Source organism: Tupaia chinensis, unplaced genomic scaffold (genome assembly GCF_000334495.1).
Source record: "Tupaia chinensis unplaced genomic scaffold, TupChi_1.0 Scaffold000350_1, whole genome shotgun sequence".
In the NCBI taxonomy this organism is placed as follows: Eukaryota; Metazoa; Chordata; class Mammalia; order Scandentia; family Tupaiidae; genus Tupaia; species Tupaia belangeri.
Window position 1 is genome coordinate 9976872 of NW_006159844.1, and position 20294 is coordinate 9997165.

The following is a 20294-nucleotide window of genomic DNA, read 5'->3' on the forward strand; positions in this document are numbered from 1 at the left end:
GCTCTTACAAAAAAGAGTTATATAAGGATCAGGATAGCCACCAGAGAATGCTAGTATTCTGAAGATATAGACCTGTGAAACCATTAAATGACAGAAAAAAAGGACAAAATGTACCTTTATGTAGTCAACAAGATTTTGATATTCAATGTAGTTGCCTCCTCCCACCACAAAAACAATTGCCTAAATGCAAACGAAAAAAATTAGGTAGGATGAAAGAAATAGTTAAAAGTGTTTAAATTATTTAAGCAACATGGTTTTTAGGTTGTGATCTATTCTATAATTGAAACAAAAAAAATAGCTAGTGAAAAGTCAAATTCTAAACAATTACTATATTAAAACATTTGTTTTAAAAAAGTCTGTAAAATTTATACATTTTTAAGGAGTGGTAAAAGTGAAACATAAGGTCCAGCACATGATGTCATGGTTATGTCACTGGACTCCCACTTAGTCAGCTGTGGTTTGAGTCCCTGACTGATGACTTAAAACTCACACTGGATATGTGAGCGTGCGTGCCCAAGATTCTGAGAGAAGAATGGAGGAGACGGGACTGCAGCGTGGCCATCCCCGCAGGGGTGATTTCTCGCTTTCTGTCTCTCTGGTGAGCATACGTGCCCTATAGCAAAAATCTCTCTCTCACAAAAAAAGGGGGGGGGAATAGAGCTTTTCCCATAACAATTTAGAGAGGAACAACTATTTTTCAATGAAATAATAGCAAATAAATCTAAAGGGCTTTCTCCAAAGGCTATTTTTTTTAGTCTGAGATTATTTATTATAGGCAGGAAAATTAGAAAACCTAGGACTTATATAATTTCCAATATATTTATTGTATTTGTTTTTACTGAGGAACTTCTCTGTATTTCAAATGAAAACAAGTCACAATATAGGCACACAAATGTTTCAAATCCAATTTTTAAAGTTTCAAACATATAAAATGCTCAATGTAATTTGAATGACTTTTTCTGAATTATTTAATTTTGTCAGTTATTTTAAAGCTTAAACTATTATAAGTATAAGCAACTTTATAAATCAGGAAAATAAAATTGCTAAGTATTTTTTGAAGACTTTTGGATATTCAGAATTGGATTTATCAAGATTATCATATACTACTATTAATAAAGCCATGTGTAGGCTACAGATATTAAGACTACTTGATTATCTTTTCATTTTTTCTTTCTAGGAGCAAAGAATTTTCATATGGAGCTTACCTCTTGGAATGGGTTTTTGTTCCTGGGAACTGAGCTGTAATTAAAAAAAAAATTAACTGAAAATTTCACATATGGCTTTTAGCATGGATAAAGCAGGCATGGGAACACACACATGCTCATGTATTAACAAATAGATGTTTACAATTCTACCTCCTTCACCTCCTTAAGATGGTGAGTGCTTTAGTTTTGCAGAGTTAGGTGGTAAACTGGGATGCAGAGGGAGAAGCTATATAGAAGAGGTAAGTATCACCATCTTTAAAAGTGAATGGAGGGGACCAGGAGTTAGTGTAATGGCAATGTTGCTCGACTCCCATGTAGTCGACTGCGGTTTGAGTCCCGGACCCAGGGGAGCTTAAACTCACATCGGGTGTGTGTGCGTGCGTGCCCAAGATCCTGAGAGGAGGATGGAAGAGAAGGGACTGTGGCGTGGCCATCCCTCCCTGGGGGGTGATTTCTTGCTTTCTGTCTCTCTGTCTCTGTCTTTCTGGTGAGCGCATGCATCCTATAGCAAAGTCTCCAAAAAAAGGAAAAAAAAAAAAAAGTGAATGGACAACCTAGTGACTTCAAAGCAAAATCCAAGAGGGTGAGCCAGGTGGAATGGTAGTTAAAGCAGCTAGACCCCAAATAGCTGACTGCATGGTTCAGAGTCCTAGACCCAGTGGCTTTAAAAACATGCTGAGAGTATGTGCATGTGTGCCCAAAAATCCCAGGAGAGGAATGAGGAGAAAAAGACAGTGGTGTGGTCATCCCCCAGGGAGTACTCTCTCATTTTCTCTGTCTCTTTCCAGCAAGCACATGTATCCTATCAAAACAAAACAAAACAAAAGGCAAAAACAAAACTCCAAAGATTGAGCAGCAGTTCCCAAGAGTGAAGATCGGGTATAAAGTGAGTTGATAAAATATACTTTGTCACACTCAAAACAATATTCTATAGTTTGTGATGTGCATTTGTGCCGTGGAAAACCTTTACAAACACATGTATGGGAAGAATAACAACTCAAGAAGGAAAGAGGGAATGAAAGAAAGGAGCTACATTTTGATCTACCTTGGTTTTGTCTTTATTACATACTCAAAAAAGATTTTCTTAGTATTCAAAAGCTCTTTAATAAAGAGTTTTCAAAGCTTTTATGAGTCAGATTTATCTTTGTTTTGAGCGCTAAAATAGCTTGTCTGATGTGAATTAAAATGATAACTTAAGATATTCCTTAAGGGTAATTTCTGAAAATCTTAATTAAGAAGAGAAAGCTATCATAACCTCTTTTAACTGATCAGAGGCTGATCACATGGGCCTATCATCTTTCCCTCATTTCTATCGCCTGTCTGAATATTCCATGCAACAGAAAACTAAACATCCACTTGATAGAAATGCCTCATCAAGGTTTAACTTTTCCTGTAGTATTGTAAGTTCCTCTAAGAGTAGATATGGGCTGAGGAGAAGTAAGATTTGATTAGCACAGAATTATTAGCTAATACAAAACAAGATTTAATTTTGATGAGATAGTTTAGAAGGCTGTTAAAAATGAAACTTGGGGGACCAGCAGACAGTGTAATGGTTACATCACAGGACTTCCACTGAGTCGACCGCAGTTCAAGTCCTGAACCTGGTGGATTGAAACTCAACCAGGTGGGTGTGTGTGCGTGCCCAAGATCCTGAGAGGAGAATGAAGAAGGGATGGCAGCATGGCAATCCTTCCTGAGGGGGTGATTTCTTGCTTTCTGTGTCTCTCAATCTCTCCAGTGAGTGCATGTGCCCTATACCAAAAATTTCCTTAAAAAAAGGGAACCAGCAGTTAGCGTAATGGCTATGTTGCTGGACTCCCACATGGTCGACCGCGGTTCGCGTCCCAGGCCTGGTGGCTTAAAACTGACACCGGGCGCATGTACGTGCGTGCCCAAGATCCTGAGAGGAGAATGGAGGAGAAGGGATTGTGGCGTGACCATCCCCCCTGGGGGGTGATTTCTCGCTTTCTGTCTCTATGTCTCTCTCTGTCTGGCGATCGCACGCGCCCTATAGCAAAAACCTCTCCAAAAAAAAAAAAAGAAAAGAAAAGAAACTTGGGGCTCAGCTGTGGTGGTGCTCCAAAAAAAAAAAAGAAAAGAAAAGAAACTTGGGGCTCAGCTGTGGTGGTGAACAGGTAATGCCATGGCTTGGGAAGCTGGAAGTTCCATGAGAGGAGGCCCAGGTTCAGCTCCCTGGCCAATCCAAACATGCTGGCACAGTTGTATGCATCTCTCATCCTAGCTACTTGGGAGGTAAGGCCAGACAGATCTGGACCCAATTATACTTGGTCTAGAAAAAAACAGAAACAAAAACTCTTCTCTTTCTCTCCTTTTCCCCTCTCTCTCATAAAGAAGGAAAGAAAGCTTGAAGCTGACCTGTTTCATCAATGCTAATATTCCTCCTCATTATCATGCATAAACTACAATTACGACTAAAAATTACTCAGTAAATTTTGAAAAAGCAAAATAAACCTACTTGTTAATTAAATGTAAGCAAGAGAAAAAAACGTACACTGGAGAATTACCAGTGTAGAAAAAGACTCGCAAGTCTACGATTTTCAAAGTATATGCACTCAGTGGTTTTTAGGACATACACAGAGCTGTACAACTATCACTGCCTACTTTCAGAAAATTGTTATCACCCGAAAAGAAGCCATTTATCCATTAGCAGTCAGTTCTCATTTCTCCTTCCCATAATTTATCCCTTGTCAAATTCTTGCCAATTGCAGTCATTATTAGCAGCTTCTTACACTCTCTGGCAGTAGTTGTTGTAAGTTAAGAGAGAAAAACATTTTAAGTTACCAAATAATTCAATACTCTAGCGATTAGTTTATCTATCCCAAATACTGACAAAAATGTGAAAGCTTGGGACAGAGCAAATACGAAGTTCTGAAGATTCCAAACATAAGACTCAGGAAAGAAGTTAGCTTTATATAACTTTTAGAACTACAGACAATTATTCCAAGTGGTTATTTTCCCCTCCTAATTCTACTCATTCTTTTTTGGTATATTGTAGGCTATTTTTTTTTTTTATATATATTGCCATGAAATACACCTTGAAAAGCAGTATTTTTCATAAATAAAAAATGCTTTACCATGCCATGTCTGTTATAAAATACAGAAATTATTTATAGAATGTCTCATTGCCATGAAGTGTTATTTAGAGCAATGGTTCCCAGGAACTTGGATTTTATACATTAAATTAAAAAAATCAACTGGAATCCAACATAGAACTCCTATCTTTTCATTTGGTCTAATAAAAATATTGTTTTAAAAACGCATGTTTGGACTAGCAGATGGTGTAGTGGTTACGATGCTGGACTCCCAAATGGCCGACTCCAGTTTGAGTCCTGGACCGGTGGCTTTAAAATCACACTGGGTGTGTATGTGTGCATGCCCAAGAGCTCAGAGGGAGAATGGAGAAGGGACTGTGGTGTGGTCATCCCCCTGGGTAGGTGATTTCTCACTTTCCCTTTCTGTCTCTCTTTGGTGAGCGCACATGCCCTAAGGCATTTTTTAATTTAACACATTAAAAAAATACAAAAACGAAAAAACCACCCCACACATACAAGTTATCCAAATCTGTCCCCCACATTGGTGTGTTATATCTCTATTATTTCATAAAAAGGACTCTAAATGTATTTGTATGTGTGTCCATGTGTATATATGTGTGTGTGTGTGTATGTATTTAGAAGAAAAAAACACCACACCAAAATGCTAAATAAAATTACTATTGATTATCTCTGGGTAATGAGATTGAACATACTGTTTTCTTACTGGTCTTCTTTATGGTTTGGATTTTTAATAATAAGCAGTATTGCTTTATAGTGAAAAATCAATTATTTTCACTTTTGAGAGGGAAAAAAAAATCCATAAAAGATAACATAAGACAAAAGTTACCTACCTGTCATTGCCCCGCAGCATTTTGGGATCAAAGTATCTATAGTCATCAGTTTCCTATCAAAACAAAAGAACTTTACCATGAATATGGAATTTCTCTTTAGACAGTCATAATTTGGCTTAGAAAATCATACTTTAAATAATCTCTCAATTTTGTAGATTATACAGAAACCCAATACTCGGTGAGCACACACTATGTGCTAACCTTTGTAAGTGCTTTATATAATATCACTCACTCCCCACAATAGTCTATCAGGTAGTTACTGTTATCCTCATTTTTCTGATGGGCAAACTGGATTCTAGAGAGGCTACATTTCTATAAGAAAACTTAACTTAGTGTCAGAATCTTTCAACACTTTGCTCCAAAAAACCAGTACAGCCAAGATAAAATCTGATACCCTGTCATAATTTCAACTTATTCAATTAAGATAAATCAAAGAACACTCTAAGTGATAAGAATCCATCCTACTAAAAGTAGGTTTTAGTCCCAATTCTGCTACTAGAAGTAAGTAGTAACCTAACATCTGTGTTACCTTTCCTTGTTAAAATGACTTCTAATGTTTTTTAAAATGCTGCATTTCTGTGATTCTATGAAGGAATCAATACCCTAATCAATGCAGCCTAATGGTTAAACATTTGGCCTGTGGTTAGAATCCCAATTCTGCCATTTATTAGCCTTGTGTCTTTTGGGCAAGTAAATTGACCTTGTTGTACTAGTCTCCTCACCTATAAAACGAGCATAATAGTACTTTTCTCAGAAGATTCTAATATGGATTAAAATGAGATAACAAGTGAAAATGTTTTGCATGGTTCATAATACTCGATATATCTCCCCTTGAAGATTAGAGAGTAACGAAATACCCTAAACTTCCTTAACCTCTGTTCCCCTATATATTTGACAACTAAATTCTTGAATTTATTTGTGTTACTATTTATTAGTATTTAGAATATTTTCCAGGTTTACTGCCTATTATGACACAATATTCACTAAAACAATCATACATGTAAACCTCAGTCTTTTCAAGAAGAACCTCTTCTTCATAAATTCCAGCAGGTAGTGAGACAGTCTATTACTACCTTGTATACCACTTTACCTGTATTGACTCCCAGATAAAAGAATCCAATCATTTTTAGCTTAAAATTATTGACAATTCTCCCATTCTTCATAATTGCCCTTTTTTAGTATGTTTTGTTACACTATATCTTTGTTTTCACATAAGTGAATTTTAAAATTTGTGTTACTTCCTTTAATGTTATTACAATCATATATTAACAATTACAGAGAAATGTCACACTACTCTGAAGAGTCTATTCTTATACTCTTCCTTAGGCCTGAAATCCTACACCTCACTGCCAAGTCTACAGTGATTCAGATCAACTCAACCTGTTTTAATGTGGGTAAGATTAGGCTACCTTTCCAGACTCTTGTCATGACAACCACCTTTTGGTTGCCACAACAACAGGATAAGAAATTTTGTGAAACAGACTGTGATGATTTTTATATTCATTTCTTGAATTGTAACCAGATAGTTTGGAAATACACCCTTTAAGTAAAAGCTAACAACATTTACTCATTTGTCTTTTCACACAATCTCTCTCAACAATTTACTTTTCAGCTTCAAAGGAATTTAGTGCCATCTAAGCATATGCACTTAAAAATTTCAATCCTCTAATTTAATTTTCATAAAATTAAATTGGTCTAGGTACTCTTTATACTATGCCAAAGGATGCTCACTGGTTCCTTTCCCCTTAGAGAAAGTTGCTCCTTAGGATATATTTCACACTTAACTATACATATAGGATATAATCTATATTTAATTTGGATGAGAGCTGGCTGGAATGGCTATAGTAGAAAATAATTCTTAATATCTGTGGTATAGCTTTAAAAAGCTCTTTTTAGAATTTGACTTTTTTCTTTCATGTCCACTGTTGTGATTAAGCTCACAAACAAACCAATCTGACTTAATTATAACCTTTCATACTAGTCGGCTTGATACAGTCAAGAATTTACAGGTATAATGTTATATGCTACTCACAGGGTTCGACTTCATCTCCATGAGATTGTCTAAAATACGAGTTACTGGTAGATTCTGTGAAAAAGATTAGTAAGCATTTGCTTAAGTATTAGAACAACACACCGAAGTTCATCTCTATTAACAAAATAACAGAATTATCCTACAGTTATGAATGTTTCAATTTAATAAAAAATTACATATATTTGGAGAATGTTTGTAAAGATGATGTCACAGATGTAAATGCTTTTTTTTGGGGGGGGGGGAGAAGTTTTTGCTATAGGGCACGTTTGCTCATCAGAAAGAGACAGACAGACAGAAAGCGAGAAATCACCCCCCAGGGAGATGGCCACACAGCAATCCTTTCTCCTCCATTCTCCTCTCAGGATCTTCGGCATGTACACACATGTGCCCAGCGTGAATTTAAGCCACCAGGTCCGGGACTCAAACTGCAGTGGACTACATGGGAGTCCAACGACATAGCCATTATGCTAACTGCTGGTTCCGACCCCTGTATCTTACAGATGAGGAAATCATACAATATATAAAGTGATATTTTTCAAAACCATGGTATGTCAATGGCAATAAAAAAAAGAAAACAGAATTACATGGAGCCAATAAAACACACCCATCCCTCTATCACCCAGCTTCAACAACTACTAACCCAGGGTAAATCTTTTTTTTTTTTTTGGAGAGGTTTTTGCTATAGGCTACGTGCGCTCACCAGAAAGACAGAGACAAAGAGATAGAAAGCGAGAAGTCGCTCCCTGGGGGGACAGCCACACCGCAATTCCTTTTCCTCCATTCTTCTTTCTGGATCTTGGGCATACATGCACATGCGGTGTGAATTTAAGCCACCGGGTCTGGGATTCAAACCGCGGTTGAATACATGGGAGTCCAGCAACGTAGCAATTACGCTAACTGCTGGTCCCTACAAATCTTATTTCTATACATTCTCCATTCCCTTCAATTGTTTTATAACAAGTACTGATATAAAATCATTTTAGTCATAAATAATTGAGTACATATCTCTAAAATATAAGAACTCTTAAAAAAAAAAAACCCTGGGAACCAGCAGTTTGCGTAATGGCTATGTCGCTGGACTCCCACGTAGTCGACCGCGGTTTGTGTCCCGGGCCCGGTGGCTTAAAACTCACGCCGGGCGCGTGTGCGTGCGTGCCCACGATCCCGAGAGGAGAATGGAGGAGAAGGGATTGAGGCGTGACCATCCCCCCTGGGGGGTGATTTCTCGCTTTCTGTCTCTGTGTCTCTCTCTGTCTGTCTGGTGAGCGCATGCGCCCTACAGTGAAAATCTCTCCAAAAAAAAAAAAAAAAACAAACCCTAACACTATTATTACACCTAAAATAATTAACAATAATTTAATTTCCACCTTCTCTCTGAGATATGATTGATATGTGAAAACTGTACATTTTTTTTTATGGTGTATGACATGATGTTTTGATATACATACACATTGTGAAGTGATTACTATACAGCTCAATATCAATATTAAAATATCCTGTTTTTTTTTTTAATAGGAAAACACTTTTTTTAGTTTTCTTGGTCAAATCATAATCTGTTTTCAAAAGAATTATTTAATTTTATTTATTTAAATTTGATGAGAGAGAAAGTGAGAAAGCAAGCCACCAGGTCGAGGACTCAAACTGTGGTTGGTCGAGGACTCCCAACTGTAGTGGGAGTCCAGTGCTCTTGAACACCACACTGCCAATCTCAAGTCAAATCATAATCTTAAATGTCACAGATCAGATTGAAATTAGATATGTCTTTTTTAAATCTATGGATTCCCACTGCTTGCAATTAATTGGGTTGTCGGAATAGTCATTACATTTTTTCCTATGCAATAATGCATCATCGCTTTTTTGATGACCCAAAGTTTATTGTTAATTCATTTTAAGAATACTTATTTCCACAGCGAGTGTGTGTGGGGGGAACAAGCCAACAGGTCTAGGACTCAAATCACAGTCGGCCAGATGGGAGTCCAGTGCCTTTAACCACCATGCCACTTGCCAGCCCCAGACTGTTAATTCCCTTTTAAAAGAAATTATGGCTGACTGCAGTTTGAGTCCCAGACCAGGAGGCTGGAAACTCATGCTGGGCGCATGTCCACGTGTGCCCAAAGTCTTGAGAGGAGAATGTAAGAGAAGTGATTGCAGTGTGGCCATCCCCCTCACCCCGGGGGGGGTTATTTCTCGCTTTCTGTCTCTCCGGTGAGTGCACATGCCCTATAGCAAAAATCTCTCTTTAAAAAATAATTATTTTAGCAAGCAAGCCAATGACAGTAAAATAGGACTTTTAAATTATGCAACTTTGTGCTACATTATTCATCATCACATTCTTGTACAATTATCCTCACACAAAAATATTCCAAATCTGTGAATAACATTCAACTGGTTTTATTTGACAGTTAATACTTGTGATGCATAAAACTTATGCTGCTCAGAAAACAAAGTATAAAAAGCTCTCATAAGTGACCTAGAAAACTGGACATAGCTAACTCTATTTTTGTGCCTAATTAATTCATGGCTTAAATTGTTTGTTTAGATAAAAATTCAAAACAATGTTTAGAGATATAAGAGGCATAAATTACTCATACTATTTCAAATATGAAATGGAACTGAACTCTAGCATTCTCTTCTTTGATACCTCTTACAAAGTAAACTCTTAGTTGCCACACTGCCCCCATCTCTTATTGTAGTGCCTCTAAATCTCAGACTATTAGGACAATGTTATAAAAGTATTTCTACAAGAGACTTTTTACTGAAGTAATTTATTAATATTAAGAACTAGATTATGCCCACTCTTTAATTACATAATTCAATTCTAGGAATTTACATGTGTAGAAGTAATCAGAGATGAATACCTACCCAGGAAAAATAAATACTTAAAATCCTGGGTGCATATCCTTCAGAAACCTCTATAGTTTCTTTTAAAACAGCAACAAACAAGATCACATTGGACTTACTATTTTGTAATACCATTTTTATTTTTATTTCACCATATAAAGTGAATCATCCCTACCCATGGTTCATGGAAATTTCTACTAATCCTGAGGTTTTGATTTTTAAATGACATGGCTCTACTGGTGTTGGTAGCAGACATGTTAAACCGATAGGGGTCATCACTCATCATTTCGAATTTCACACTTATAACTGAGAAAGTGCCTATGTCAATGTGAAATGTTATTTAAGAAGTAATGAAAAACAAAGGACCTTAGCTTATAAAGGGTCATTTCTTTTCATATTTTATGAACTTCAAATAAACTTTTATTCTAGCATAATAAAATATTTAACAGTTAATCCCTTTAGACATCTTTTACAGGTATCATTAGGGGACCATATGTGATTCTAAGGTAATAAATTTGAAAAATACACATGATCATTCAAAAAGTTAAAGCCTATAACTTCTTTTTTTTTGTTTGTTTAAAGAACTATTTTATCTTTATTTATTTATTTTAATTTGACCAGAGTGAAAGGAAGAGGGAAAGTGAGAAAGTAAGCCACCAGGTTTGGGACCCCAACCACAGTTGGCCACGTGGGAGTTCAGCACCCTTAAACACCACGCCACCTGCTGGTCCTAAAGTCTATCATTTCTAAAGCTACGTTATATAAGAAATACTTTACTTAGGAAAATCTTACAATTGGGAATAGTGATATGTTAAAAAGTGTGTGATTCTTGGTTATGGACTAGCCAATTTAACTAGCAAAAGCAGACATTACCTTATAAATTGTCTCACACAAAAAAATTTTTTTGTCCCCAACTGATGATCAGTAAGAGTGGTGTGCTAAGCTACACTGTGAGGTACAGCACATTGATCCTACTGTGCCCAAACTTCCTACAGTTGCACCTTTCACTTCTGAAGGTAAGCAGTACTGTCGACCAGTACAAAGTCAGAGGAAGTATTTAGAGTAACTCCACACCAAGAAACAGGAAGAAGGAAAGGGATTGATGATAATAAAGCTGAGTTGTTTGTTCCCCAGCACTTAGGAAATAAAATAATGCAATCTAGAATGCTTCTAAAGGGAAAGTATGTTAAGAGTTTTAATTAAATAAAGCAAATTAAGTTTTTTTTTTTTTTTTTTAAATGGTATATGTACTGATGGAAGAGACAGAGAAACAGAGGCAAAGTGAAGAATTGCTCCCCCCCAGGGTGGTAGATGGGGATGACTACATTGCAATCCCTTCTCCTCCATTCTCCTCTCATGTTCCCAGTGTTTTTTTTTCCAAGCTGCAGGGTATGGTATTTGAACTGTATAGCCAGCCACATAGGATCCAGTTGCCTTAACCACTATGCCACTGGGCTGGCCCACAAATTAAGATTTTTCAATTGTTCTTTATTTTTCTTTCTTTATTTATTTTTGGAGAGGTTTTTGCTATAGGCCACGTGTGCTCACCAGAAAGACAGAGAGAGACAGAAAGTGAGAAATCACCCCCCAGGGGGCATGGCCATGCCGTAATCCCTTCTCCTTCATTCTCCTCTTGGGATCTTGGGCATGTATGCATATGCGCCCTGTGTAAGTTTAAGCCACCATGGTGATCTGGGTCTTGAACTGCAGTCGACTACATGGGAGCCCAGTGACATGGCCATTATGCCATCTGCTGGTCCCTAAATTGTTCTTTATTAATATTACATTAATAATAATAATATGATGTTATTTTCTTATTCAAATAAAGAATCTAAATAGACATAATTTAAATAAAGAAACCTACATTATGCAAAGTGTTGTAATATATCCAAAGAGAGGGAAAAAATTCCTCATACTCAACCAACTTATCAAGAAATAAAACACGAATAAATAACGTCCACATAAAATACTGTAAGTGAACATTATAAGGATGATAAAAGTATAGAGGAAGTTCAGGAAAAGAAAAAAAAAACTTTAAAGAATTTTTAAAATTTAACTTTATTTTTAATTTTGACCAGAGAGGGACAGAGTGAGCAAGTGACTGAGAGAGAGAGAAAAAGGGAAGGAGGGAGGGAGGGAGGGAAAGTGAGAAAGCAAGCCGCCAGATCTGGGACTTGAACTGCAGTTGGCCATGTGGGAGTCCAGCACTCTTAATCTCCATGCCACCGACTGCCACCCCCTCATTTTTTTTAAAAAGGCTTTTGCCATAGGGTGTGTGAGTGCTTGCCTTGCCAAGTTGGGGGGAGAGAAAAAGGGAGAAATCAACTCGTTCCTCCAATCAATCCCCCCATGGCCACATCCAATCCCTTCTCCTCCATTCTCCTCCTGGGATATTGGGCCCCTAAGCACACGCACTTGGTGTGATTTTTAAGTCACCGAGTCTGTGACTTGAACTGTGGTTGGCCATGTGGGAGTCCAGTGATGTAACTGCGACACCAACGGCTGGCCCCCCCAAATCTTTTTTTTCCTGAAAATATGTCAACATTTAATGTTCAGCTCTGAATAACTAACTCCACTTATTTTCTAAATTTGGCCTTTACAAATCTTTCTCATTATAAAATGAATATTTATGTAAAATATGTCTCAGACTTACCTTAAAATGTTCCAATAAAAATTAAAACTAGGGGCCAGCAAGTGGCATGATGGTTAAGGTGCTGGAATTCCCACATGGCCGACCACGGTTCAAGTCCTGAACCAGGCAGCTTGCACGCGCGCTCTCTTTCTCTGGCAAAACTCATGTGAAAATAAAGAAATAAAATAATTAAAAAAAATAAAAAATAAACACATACAAGGTAGATAAAACAAGTAAGGGATGCTATTTTTTTGAAGTAATTATTTAATTTAACTTTACTTATTTATTTGACCAGAGAGGGACAGAGTGAGTGAGTGAGTGAGTGAGTGAGAAAGAGAGAGAGAGAAAGTGAGAAAGCAAGTCGCCACGTCCAGGACTCAAATCACAGTTAACCATGTGGGAATCCAGTGCCCTTAACTGCCATACCTCCTGCCAGCCACAGGATGCTACTTGGTACTGAAGGGTTTAAGAGAGTTTGTTATATACTAAGGTATATTTGCAAATCTCTATAACAAAAAGAAAAAAAAAAGTATTTTTGAGAAGAAACCAAATCAATAAACGGTGACTCTGACGCAGACTATCTATACATTACAATAGAAAAAGCACAAACATAAAAATCACTTAAAAGTGTCTTAATGTAAAGCCAAAGACTAAAAAAATGAAATGGAAAGTCAACCTATAATTTCATTACCACAAAATATGAATTCTACTTAAAGTACTTTATTTATTCCAATTTACAAAGACTTTAGACTTTCACTATCTTATTAATTTTCTGAGTATATGCTAAATAATTCATTATGCAGCAGTTCCATTATTCTAAATAGATTAAGTTCATTTTTTCAATTAATGTACTTTTACAAACTTGAGGGTAATAAAAAAAAATCAAAATGACATAAAGCCCAAATGAAAACAAAGGCATAAAAACAGAGTCCTGAATTAGACATATAAAGATAACCTCATATTCTTAAATATAATTTAAAAATCTTTTTGTTTCTAATATTTATTACTTGAGTAAATTCAAAGTGTACTAACTAAATGGTCAACCTGTCAACAGTTATGAGTTACCAATGCCCTGTATTTTCTAACATGTATACTTACTTGCTGTTTTAAAACCAGGTTCTTCACTCCTTCCATCACAAACTGTGATCCTGTGTTCATGACTCGTGATAAGAGACTACATGGGGCAAAAGAGAAGAAGGATCGCTCTAAATACAGATTGTCTCTCAAATCTTTTACAGTTAAGATATTTACTTGATTACACACCACATGCTCATGTTCACTGTACCCACCACCTTGGTTTGCACAGGGCCTTAAGATATTCTGCTGCCATGGATATCACTGCTGCTGATGTGGAGCAACCCAAGGCTGATAACTGCCTGAACCTTCTGTTCTGATATGGAGAAACTTGTGAGCAACCTTGAAGCAACATAAAAAAAAATCAAAATGACATAAAGCCCAAATGAAAACAAAGGCATAAAAACAGAGTCCTGAATTAGACATATAAAGATAACCTCATATTCTTAAATATAATTTAAAAATCTTTTTGTTTCTAATATTTATTACTTGAGTAAATTCAAAGTGTACTAACTAAATGGTCAACCTGTCAACAGTTATGAGTTACCAATGCCCTGTATTTTCTAACATGTATACTTACTTGCTGTTTTAAAACCAGGTTCTTCACTCCTTCCATCACAAACTGTGATCCTGTGTTCATGACTCGTGATAAGAGACTACATGGGGCAAAAGAGAAGAAGGATCGCTCTAAATACAGATTGTCTCTCAAATCTTTTACAGTTAAGATATTTACTTGATTACACACCACATGCTCATGTTCACTGTACCCACCACCTTGGTTTGCACAGGGCCTTAAGATATTCTGCTGCCATGGATATCACTGCTGCTGATGTGGAGCAACCCAAGGCTGATAACTGCCTGAACCTTCTGTTCTGATATGGAGAAACTTGTGAGCAACCTTGAAGCAACCCAGAGCTGATAGCTGCCTGGGCTTTCTGTTATCCCGTGAGCTAGCTGCTTCTCCCCTGAACTGTTGAGCACCGGAGGCCTTGAGCACATTGGATTCCCTGCTTCTCTGCCAGCTCTGTACTAGGGCAGACACTGATCCCTTCCCTGATAGGACACCTCAAGTGTGCTGAAACTGCCCCTCCCCAATTCACTCATAAAAGACTATGTCCAACTCTCAGCTGGGGCTGGAGAGTCAGAGTGTTAACTCCTCAGTGCCCGCCGACGTAATAAAATAGTTCTCCTATCTCTCTGAGTGCTGTTTCCATTCCTCGGCATCTGGTTTTCTTCAATACTGCCATTTTAGTTAACAATAAAATGGTAATAAAATACTTGGGTTAGTCTATCATTATTAAAAAATAGAGTTGTCCTCAAAAAAATCAACATTTTAATTGGATAGCCTTAGCTATAATTTTTTGGCAGATTTGAGAATTCCTTGACTTCTTATTGCCTTAATGCTAAAACAATAAAATTAAAAATAGAATTCAGACAACTCGCTTTAGTTCAAAACACACTAACATACTAGAAATGCATGCTGTAAATATCATGAGTAGGTCCATGAGTAGGTCAAATGCCTCTGTGTTTCTTGTATCACAGAACCTGGACCCAACCCTGCATTGTGTAGTATATACGGCCTCCCTCCTATATACATAAAATGTATCATATAAAAACATGAAGGGCAATATACTTCATGAATTTTGTATGAATTCTGAAGAATGTTTATTGCCTGAATTTCTAACAACAAAACTTAAAACAACAAAAATAAGTTGCCATACTGAGTTTATATTGTTTAAATGTCAATAGTTTCTCTTAGGGGATGTGATCAAAAGATGCTTTCCAGGACAGAAGAGCTATCCTGTATTATAGTATTAGAAAGTTAGGGATGGCCTTCTATCATCTGAGATTTCTGTTTACCTTCTTTTTTTTCGCCCAATGACAGAGGATGCATGTATATAGGAGGGAAAGGCACGGTGAGAGAAAGAGATTGGTACCATTCTTTTTTTTTTCCCTCCCTTAGAGTCTGTTATGATCCTCTGCTCCACCTTCCAGTTGGCTAGGATTATAATGGTGCACCTCCACACCTATCACGTTCAGGTTGGTCCAGGATCTGAACTCAGGCATCCCATGTGGCTGTGGCATTAAAGACTGGCACTCTAACATTTACACCACTGAGGCTAGACCATGTACAATATTCTTATAGTACATTTTATTAAATTTCCAACTAAAAAATCAGTAAGAGATGCGATAGGTTTTCTGGGGGATAAAAGGGGACAGGATTGGGAACCAGCAGTTAGCATAATGGCTATGTCGCTGGACTCCCACAGTCGACCGTGGTTCACGTCCCGGACCCGGTGGCTTAAAACTCACGCTGGGCGCGTGTGTGTGCGTGCCCAAGATCCCGGGAGCAGAATGGAGAAGGGATTGCGGCATGACCATCCCCCCTGGGGGAGTGATTTCTCGCTTTCTGTCTCTATGTCTACAGCAAAAACCGCGCCCTATAGCAAAAACCTCTCCAAAAAAAAAAAAAAAAAAAAAAAAAGGGGGGGGGACAGGATCTTCCTTTGTTGCTCACAGTGGCCTGGAACTTGTGATCCTAATTCTTCAGCTTCCCAAGTTGCTGGAACTAAAGGCACACTCCACTGTACCAGTTGTTAATAAGTTTTTAATATTCAATATGGTTTTAAGACATAAAACTGGGAAATCTGTTTTATTAAATACATGAGAGTAATTTTCTAAAAATATTTTCTTTTTCCCTGCCTTGTCTTAACTCCTCTCTGAAATGAAGAGATGGACAAGGTGGAAATCCTTTCATTGAAAGAAACAAGAGAAAGCGATCTTTGCTGGGATCAATGGCTCTGAGGCAATTCTTGGCACCTGACAACTCTGACCTCTGTGCTACCCTGCTCAACACTATCTGAGGGTACCAGCAGCTGGATTCATTTTCTAAACTGCTTATAAGGTTCTGCTTTAGGTCAAGTGCTTTTGTTTTTGGAACTTGTTTCATTAAAACCAGTAGCTTAGGGGCCTGCAGGTGGTGTGGTGGTTAAGGTGCTGGACTCCCACACGGCTGATCACGGTTTGAGCCCTGGACCTAGCCGTTTGAACATCAGGCTGAGGGCATGTGCATGTATGCCCAAGATCCCGAGAATGGAGGAGATGGAACTGTGGAGTGGCCATCACCCCTGGGAATGATTTCTCACTTTCCCTCCTTTTGGTTGAGTGCATGAGCCCTGTGGCAAAATCTAAAAAACAAAACACAACACACAACCTGTAGCTTAGTGTGGAGATAAAATAAATGTTTTCCCCTGGGCTTCATGCTTTTGTTCCAATTCTAAATATTAAGCTGGGAGTCTGACACTCATATAGTATGGGTAAGGACAGTCAGAACGACTTTAAACCGCTTTTTAAGTCACACACAGGTACTCTATAGGACTCTAGCCCTGTGAACTTCCTATTTATCAGTTAACACTATTCCTGGATCTATCTTGGAGCCAGGTCTAGTATAAAAATAGTTTTAACAGGGGCTGGCAGGTGGCATGGTGGTTAAGGGCACTGGACTCCCACATGGTCAACTGGGGTTCAAGTCCTGGATCTCACCTTCTCTCCCCCACAACCCGGTCAAATAAAAATAAATACATAAATAGATAAAGTTAAATAAAATAGTTTTTTAAAAAATAGTTTTAACATTATGAAAAGGATAAATGTAATGTTTTAAGAACAAAGAAGCACACAAAGCCAATAGTTCATATGATGTAAAATATATAAGCCTACATTTTAAAGGAAGAATTTTAACCATCTAAAAGAAGTGAAAGGCATATTCTATCCTGTATTGTAACAAAACATTATGCATTCAAAGTTTCAGATACTGCATTTTTAAGGTCTGTACATCTAATTAAGGTTTAGGGGACAAAGATTCAACCAAAATTACTGAAAATACTTACCCCATTGGCTTAGTGGTAGTGTTGCCATAGCTGGCAGGAGCTGAGGCCATCTTGGCAAAAGCCCTATGAAATAAGGATGTTATACTTAAAAGCTGATTATTAGTGCTAACATTTAGTATCAGGGTGTTAAAGTACCTATTGACTAACTCTAATATGCAGACATTTTCTAAAAAGAGAAGTATGTTTTCAGCTAATGACCATATTGCTATTAATACTGAAATATTGAGATTCTTTAAAAAAACACAAACACGGAACCAGCAGTTGGCACAATGGCTATGTCGCTGGACTCCTGTGTAGTCAACTGCAGTTTGAGTCCTGGACCTGGTGGCTTAAACTCACACCGGGTGTGTGTGCATGCGTGCAAAGATCCCGAGAGGAGAATAGAGGAGAAGGGATTGTGGCCATCCCCTGGGGGGTCATTTCTCGCTCTCTGTCTCTGTCTTTCTAGCAAGTGCACAGGCCCTATAGCAAACCCCCTCGCCCCCCTCCAAAAAAAGCACATTGGTTTCCCCTACTATACAATTTATCTTCCTTTATTTATATCTAATCATTAAAGAAAAAAATACGTTGCTAATCATTAAAGAAACTGCTGACTGAAATGGTAACAATTATATTTAGTTTCTTCACTGTTCCACATATTCTATATTCCCTTATTTCCAGATACATGTCTGTGTTCATTATGTTCTGTGGGGAGTATAATCTCACTACCTTCCTCCATAGAAACTGCACATATCCCTTTAAGACTCAGTTCAAAACCATTTCATGAATTCTGCTATCCAGTGATTTTTCCCCTTTGGTTATATTATGTATTAAAATCTTTATACTTAATTAGATAGTCGTTTATTTTCAAGCTTTCTAAATGTCTAGGTGCTATCAAAACTTTAAGATTGGGGAAATAGCAGATGGCCCAGCAAATGGTTATGTTGCTAGATTCCGTTGTGGTCAGCCACAGTCCGAGTGCTGGGCCCAGTGGCTCAAAACTCACCCTGGGTGCACGAGTGGCCATTCCCCTCTAAGGGAGTGATTTCTCACTTTTTCTCTCTTTGTCTCTCCGGTGAGCTCAAGTGCCTTATAACAAACCTCCCTCTAAAAAAAACAAAAGACAAAACTGTAAGATTGTTAGAAGTTAGGCAGAGAAAGCTCAAACATAAAAACTGCAATCATGTTAAGAAAGGAGGACATGAATCAACTGTTTAAGCAGTAGATTGGAATTACTGCCTTAATAAAAATTTGCCAGAGACAACGAAAGCAAGAAATCGACACCCCCCAGGAATGGAGGGGGAGGGGATGGTCATGTCGCAGTCCCTCCTCTCTTGGGATTTTGGGCACACACACACACACACACACACACACATGCCCCCAGCATGAGTTTTAAGTAGCTAGGTTCAGGACTTGAACAGTGGTTGACAACATGTGAGTCCAGCAACATAACCATTATGCCATCTGCTAGTGCTCTGGACAACAAAAATGGATTAAATAAATAATAGTACATTTGTATGGCTGAATATCACTCAAATAGTAAATTCTACCATGGGAGACTATTTAAAGACAACAACAACAAAAAAACCCCTAACATAAACATTTTCAGAAATTAGAATACAAAACTGTGCTAATGAATGCCCCCTTAAAATTTGTATACAAAAAGGATGGGTGTGTACTAGCATTTATCTGTACTCTCTGGATGGTGAGGTTACAGGTAAATTTTTATTTTCTTAGTACCTTTTGAGTTTTCATAAATTTTCTTCAATAAAGTGATAGGACTCTTAGAATTGGAAAGAAAAATAAATGCTACAAGTTAGAGATTATATGTTTTAACTACATAAAACAATGCCCAAGACTTTTTCCTTAAAAGTCCAAATATTAAAGAGGTTCACATAAATGATAATATAGAAAGAATGAAATATGCTATCTAGCCAAATCTGTAAGTGAATGTATTATAAAAATTGGAGAAGACAGTTTTCAGTTTAGGATATGTGCATTCAATGTATTCCTCAGGGAGAGGGGGAGATGGGGGAAGGAGGAGGAAGGGGAGAGAGAAGAGGGAGGAGGAAGAGGGGGATGGAGAAGAGGAGAGTGGGAGGGAGAGAGGGACTCCGCTAGTGGGGTAGTCAGCTATAATTCTTTTCCCTCCATTTCTCTAACCTGTCAGGATGTGCATGGTATATTTTCCAGCCACTGAGGTTAAGATCAGACTGCGGTTGGCCATGTAATTTAGCTGTGTGTGCAGAGCACTTAACTGTTGCACTAGAGGGCTGTCTCTACACAAAGGTTTGTTTTTTCCCTATTATAATAACATGGTCAAATGAATGAAAGAAAATCTGAATAACCAAAAGCACAGATAGTAAAAAGGTACTCTTAAACTGGAGCACTCCTCAGAGATAACCACTGTTAAAAAAAAAAAGAAAAATACCTAAAAGGAAAAAATTCTACCACCTGGAGTCACCAACATTTAGGTGCATGTTGTTCCAGCTATGCAATCAACTGCATACATGTGTGTACTGATATTCACACATACACATGGATGGGTAATAGAGGATCACACTATAGAAAATGCCATCTAAATTTTGGGTCAGATGTAAATTACCCAATGGTGATTTTCCCTGATTGCTTAAACAAATTTACCTATCACTCTCAACAAGATTTTAAAAAATTATTTAATTTTATTTATTCATTCACTTATTTTCATTTGCCCAGAGAGGCCGGGGGGGGGGGGGGGGGG

At 37.6% G+C, this 20294-nt stretch overlaps 1 protein-coding gene across 1 annotated transcript in view; it reads right to left on the reverse strand.

The window, feature by feature from the left end:
* The window catches only part of SCFD1 (sec1 family domain containing 1), a 136639-nt gene that overhangs the window by 25264 nt on the left and 91081 nt on the right, over positions 1 to 20294 (reverse strand). Inside the window, 6 exon segments of the mRNA XM_006152401.3 lie at positions 115 to 180; positions 1206 to 1239; positions 5110 to 5162; positions 7142 to 7195; positions 14269 to 14344; positions 17576 to 17638. Of these exon segments, the coding sequence (XP_006152463.1) occupies positions 115 to 180; positions 1206 to 1239; positions 5110 to 5162; positions 7142 to 7195; positions 14269 to 14344; positions 17576 to 17638 (346 nt within the window).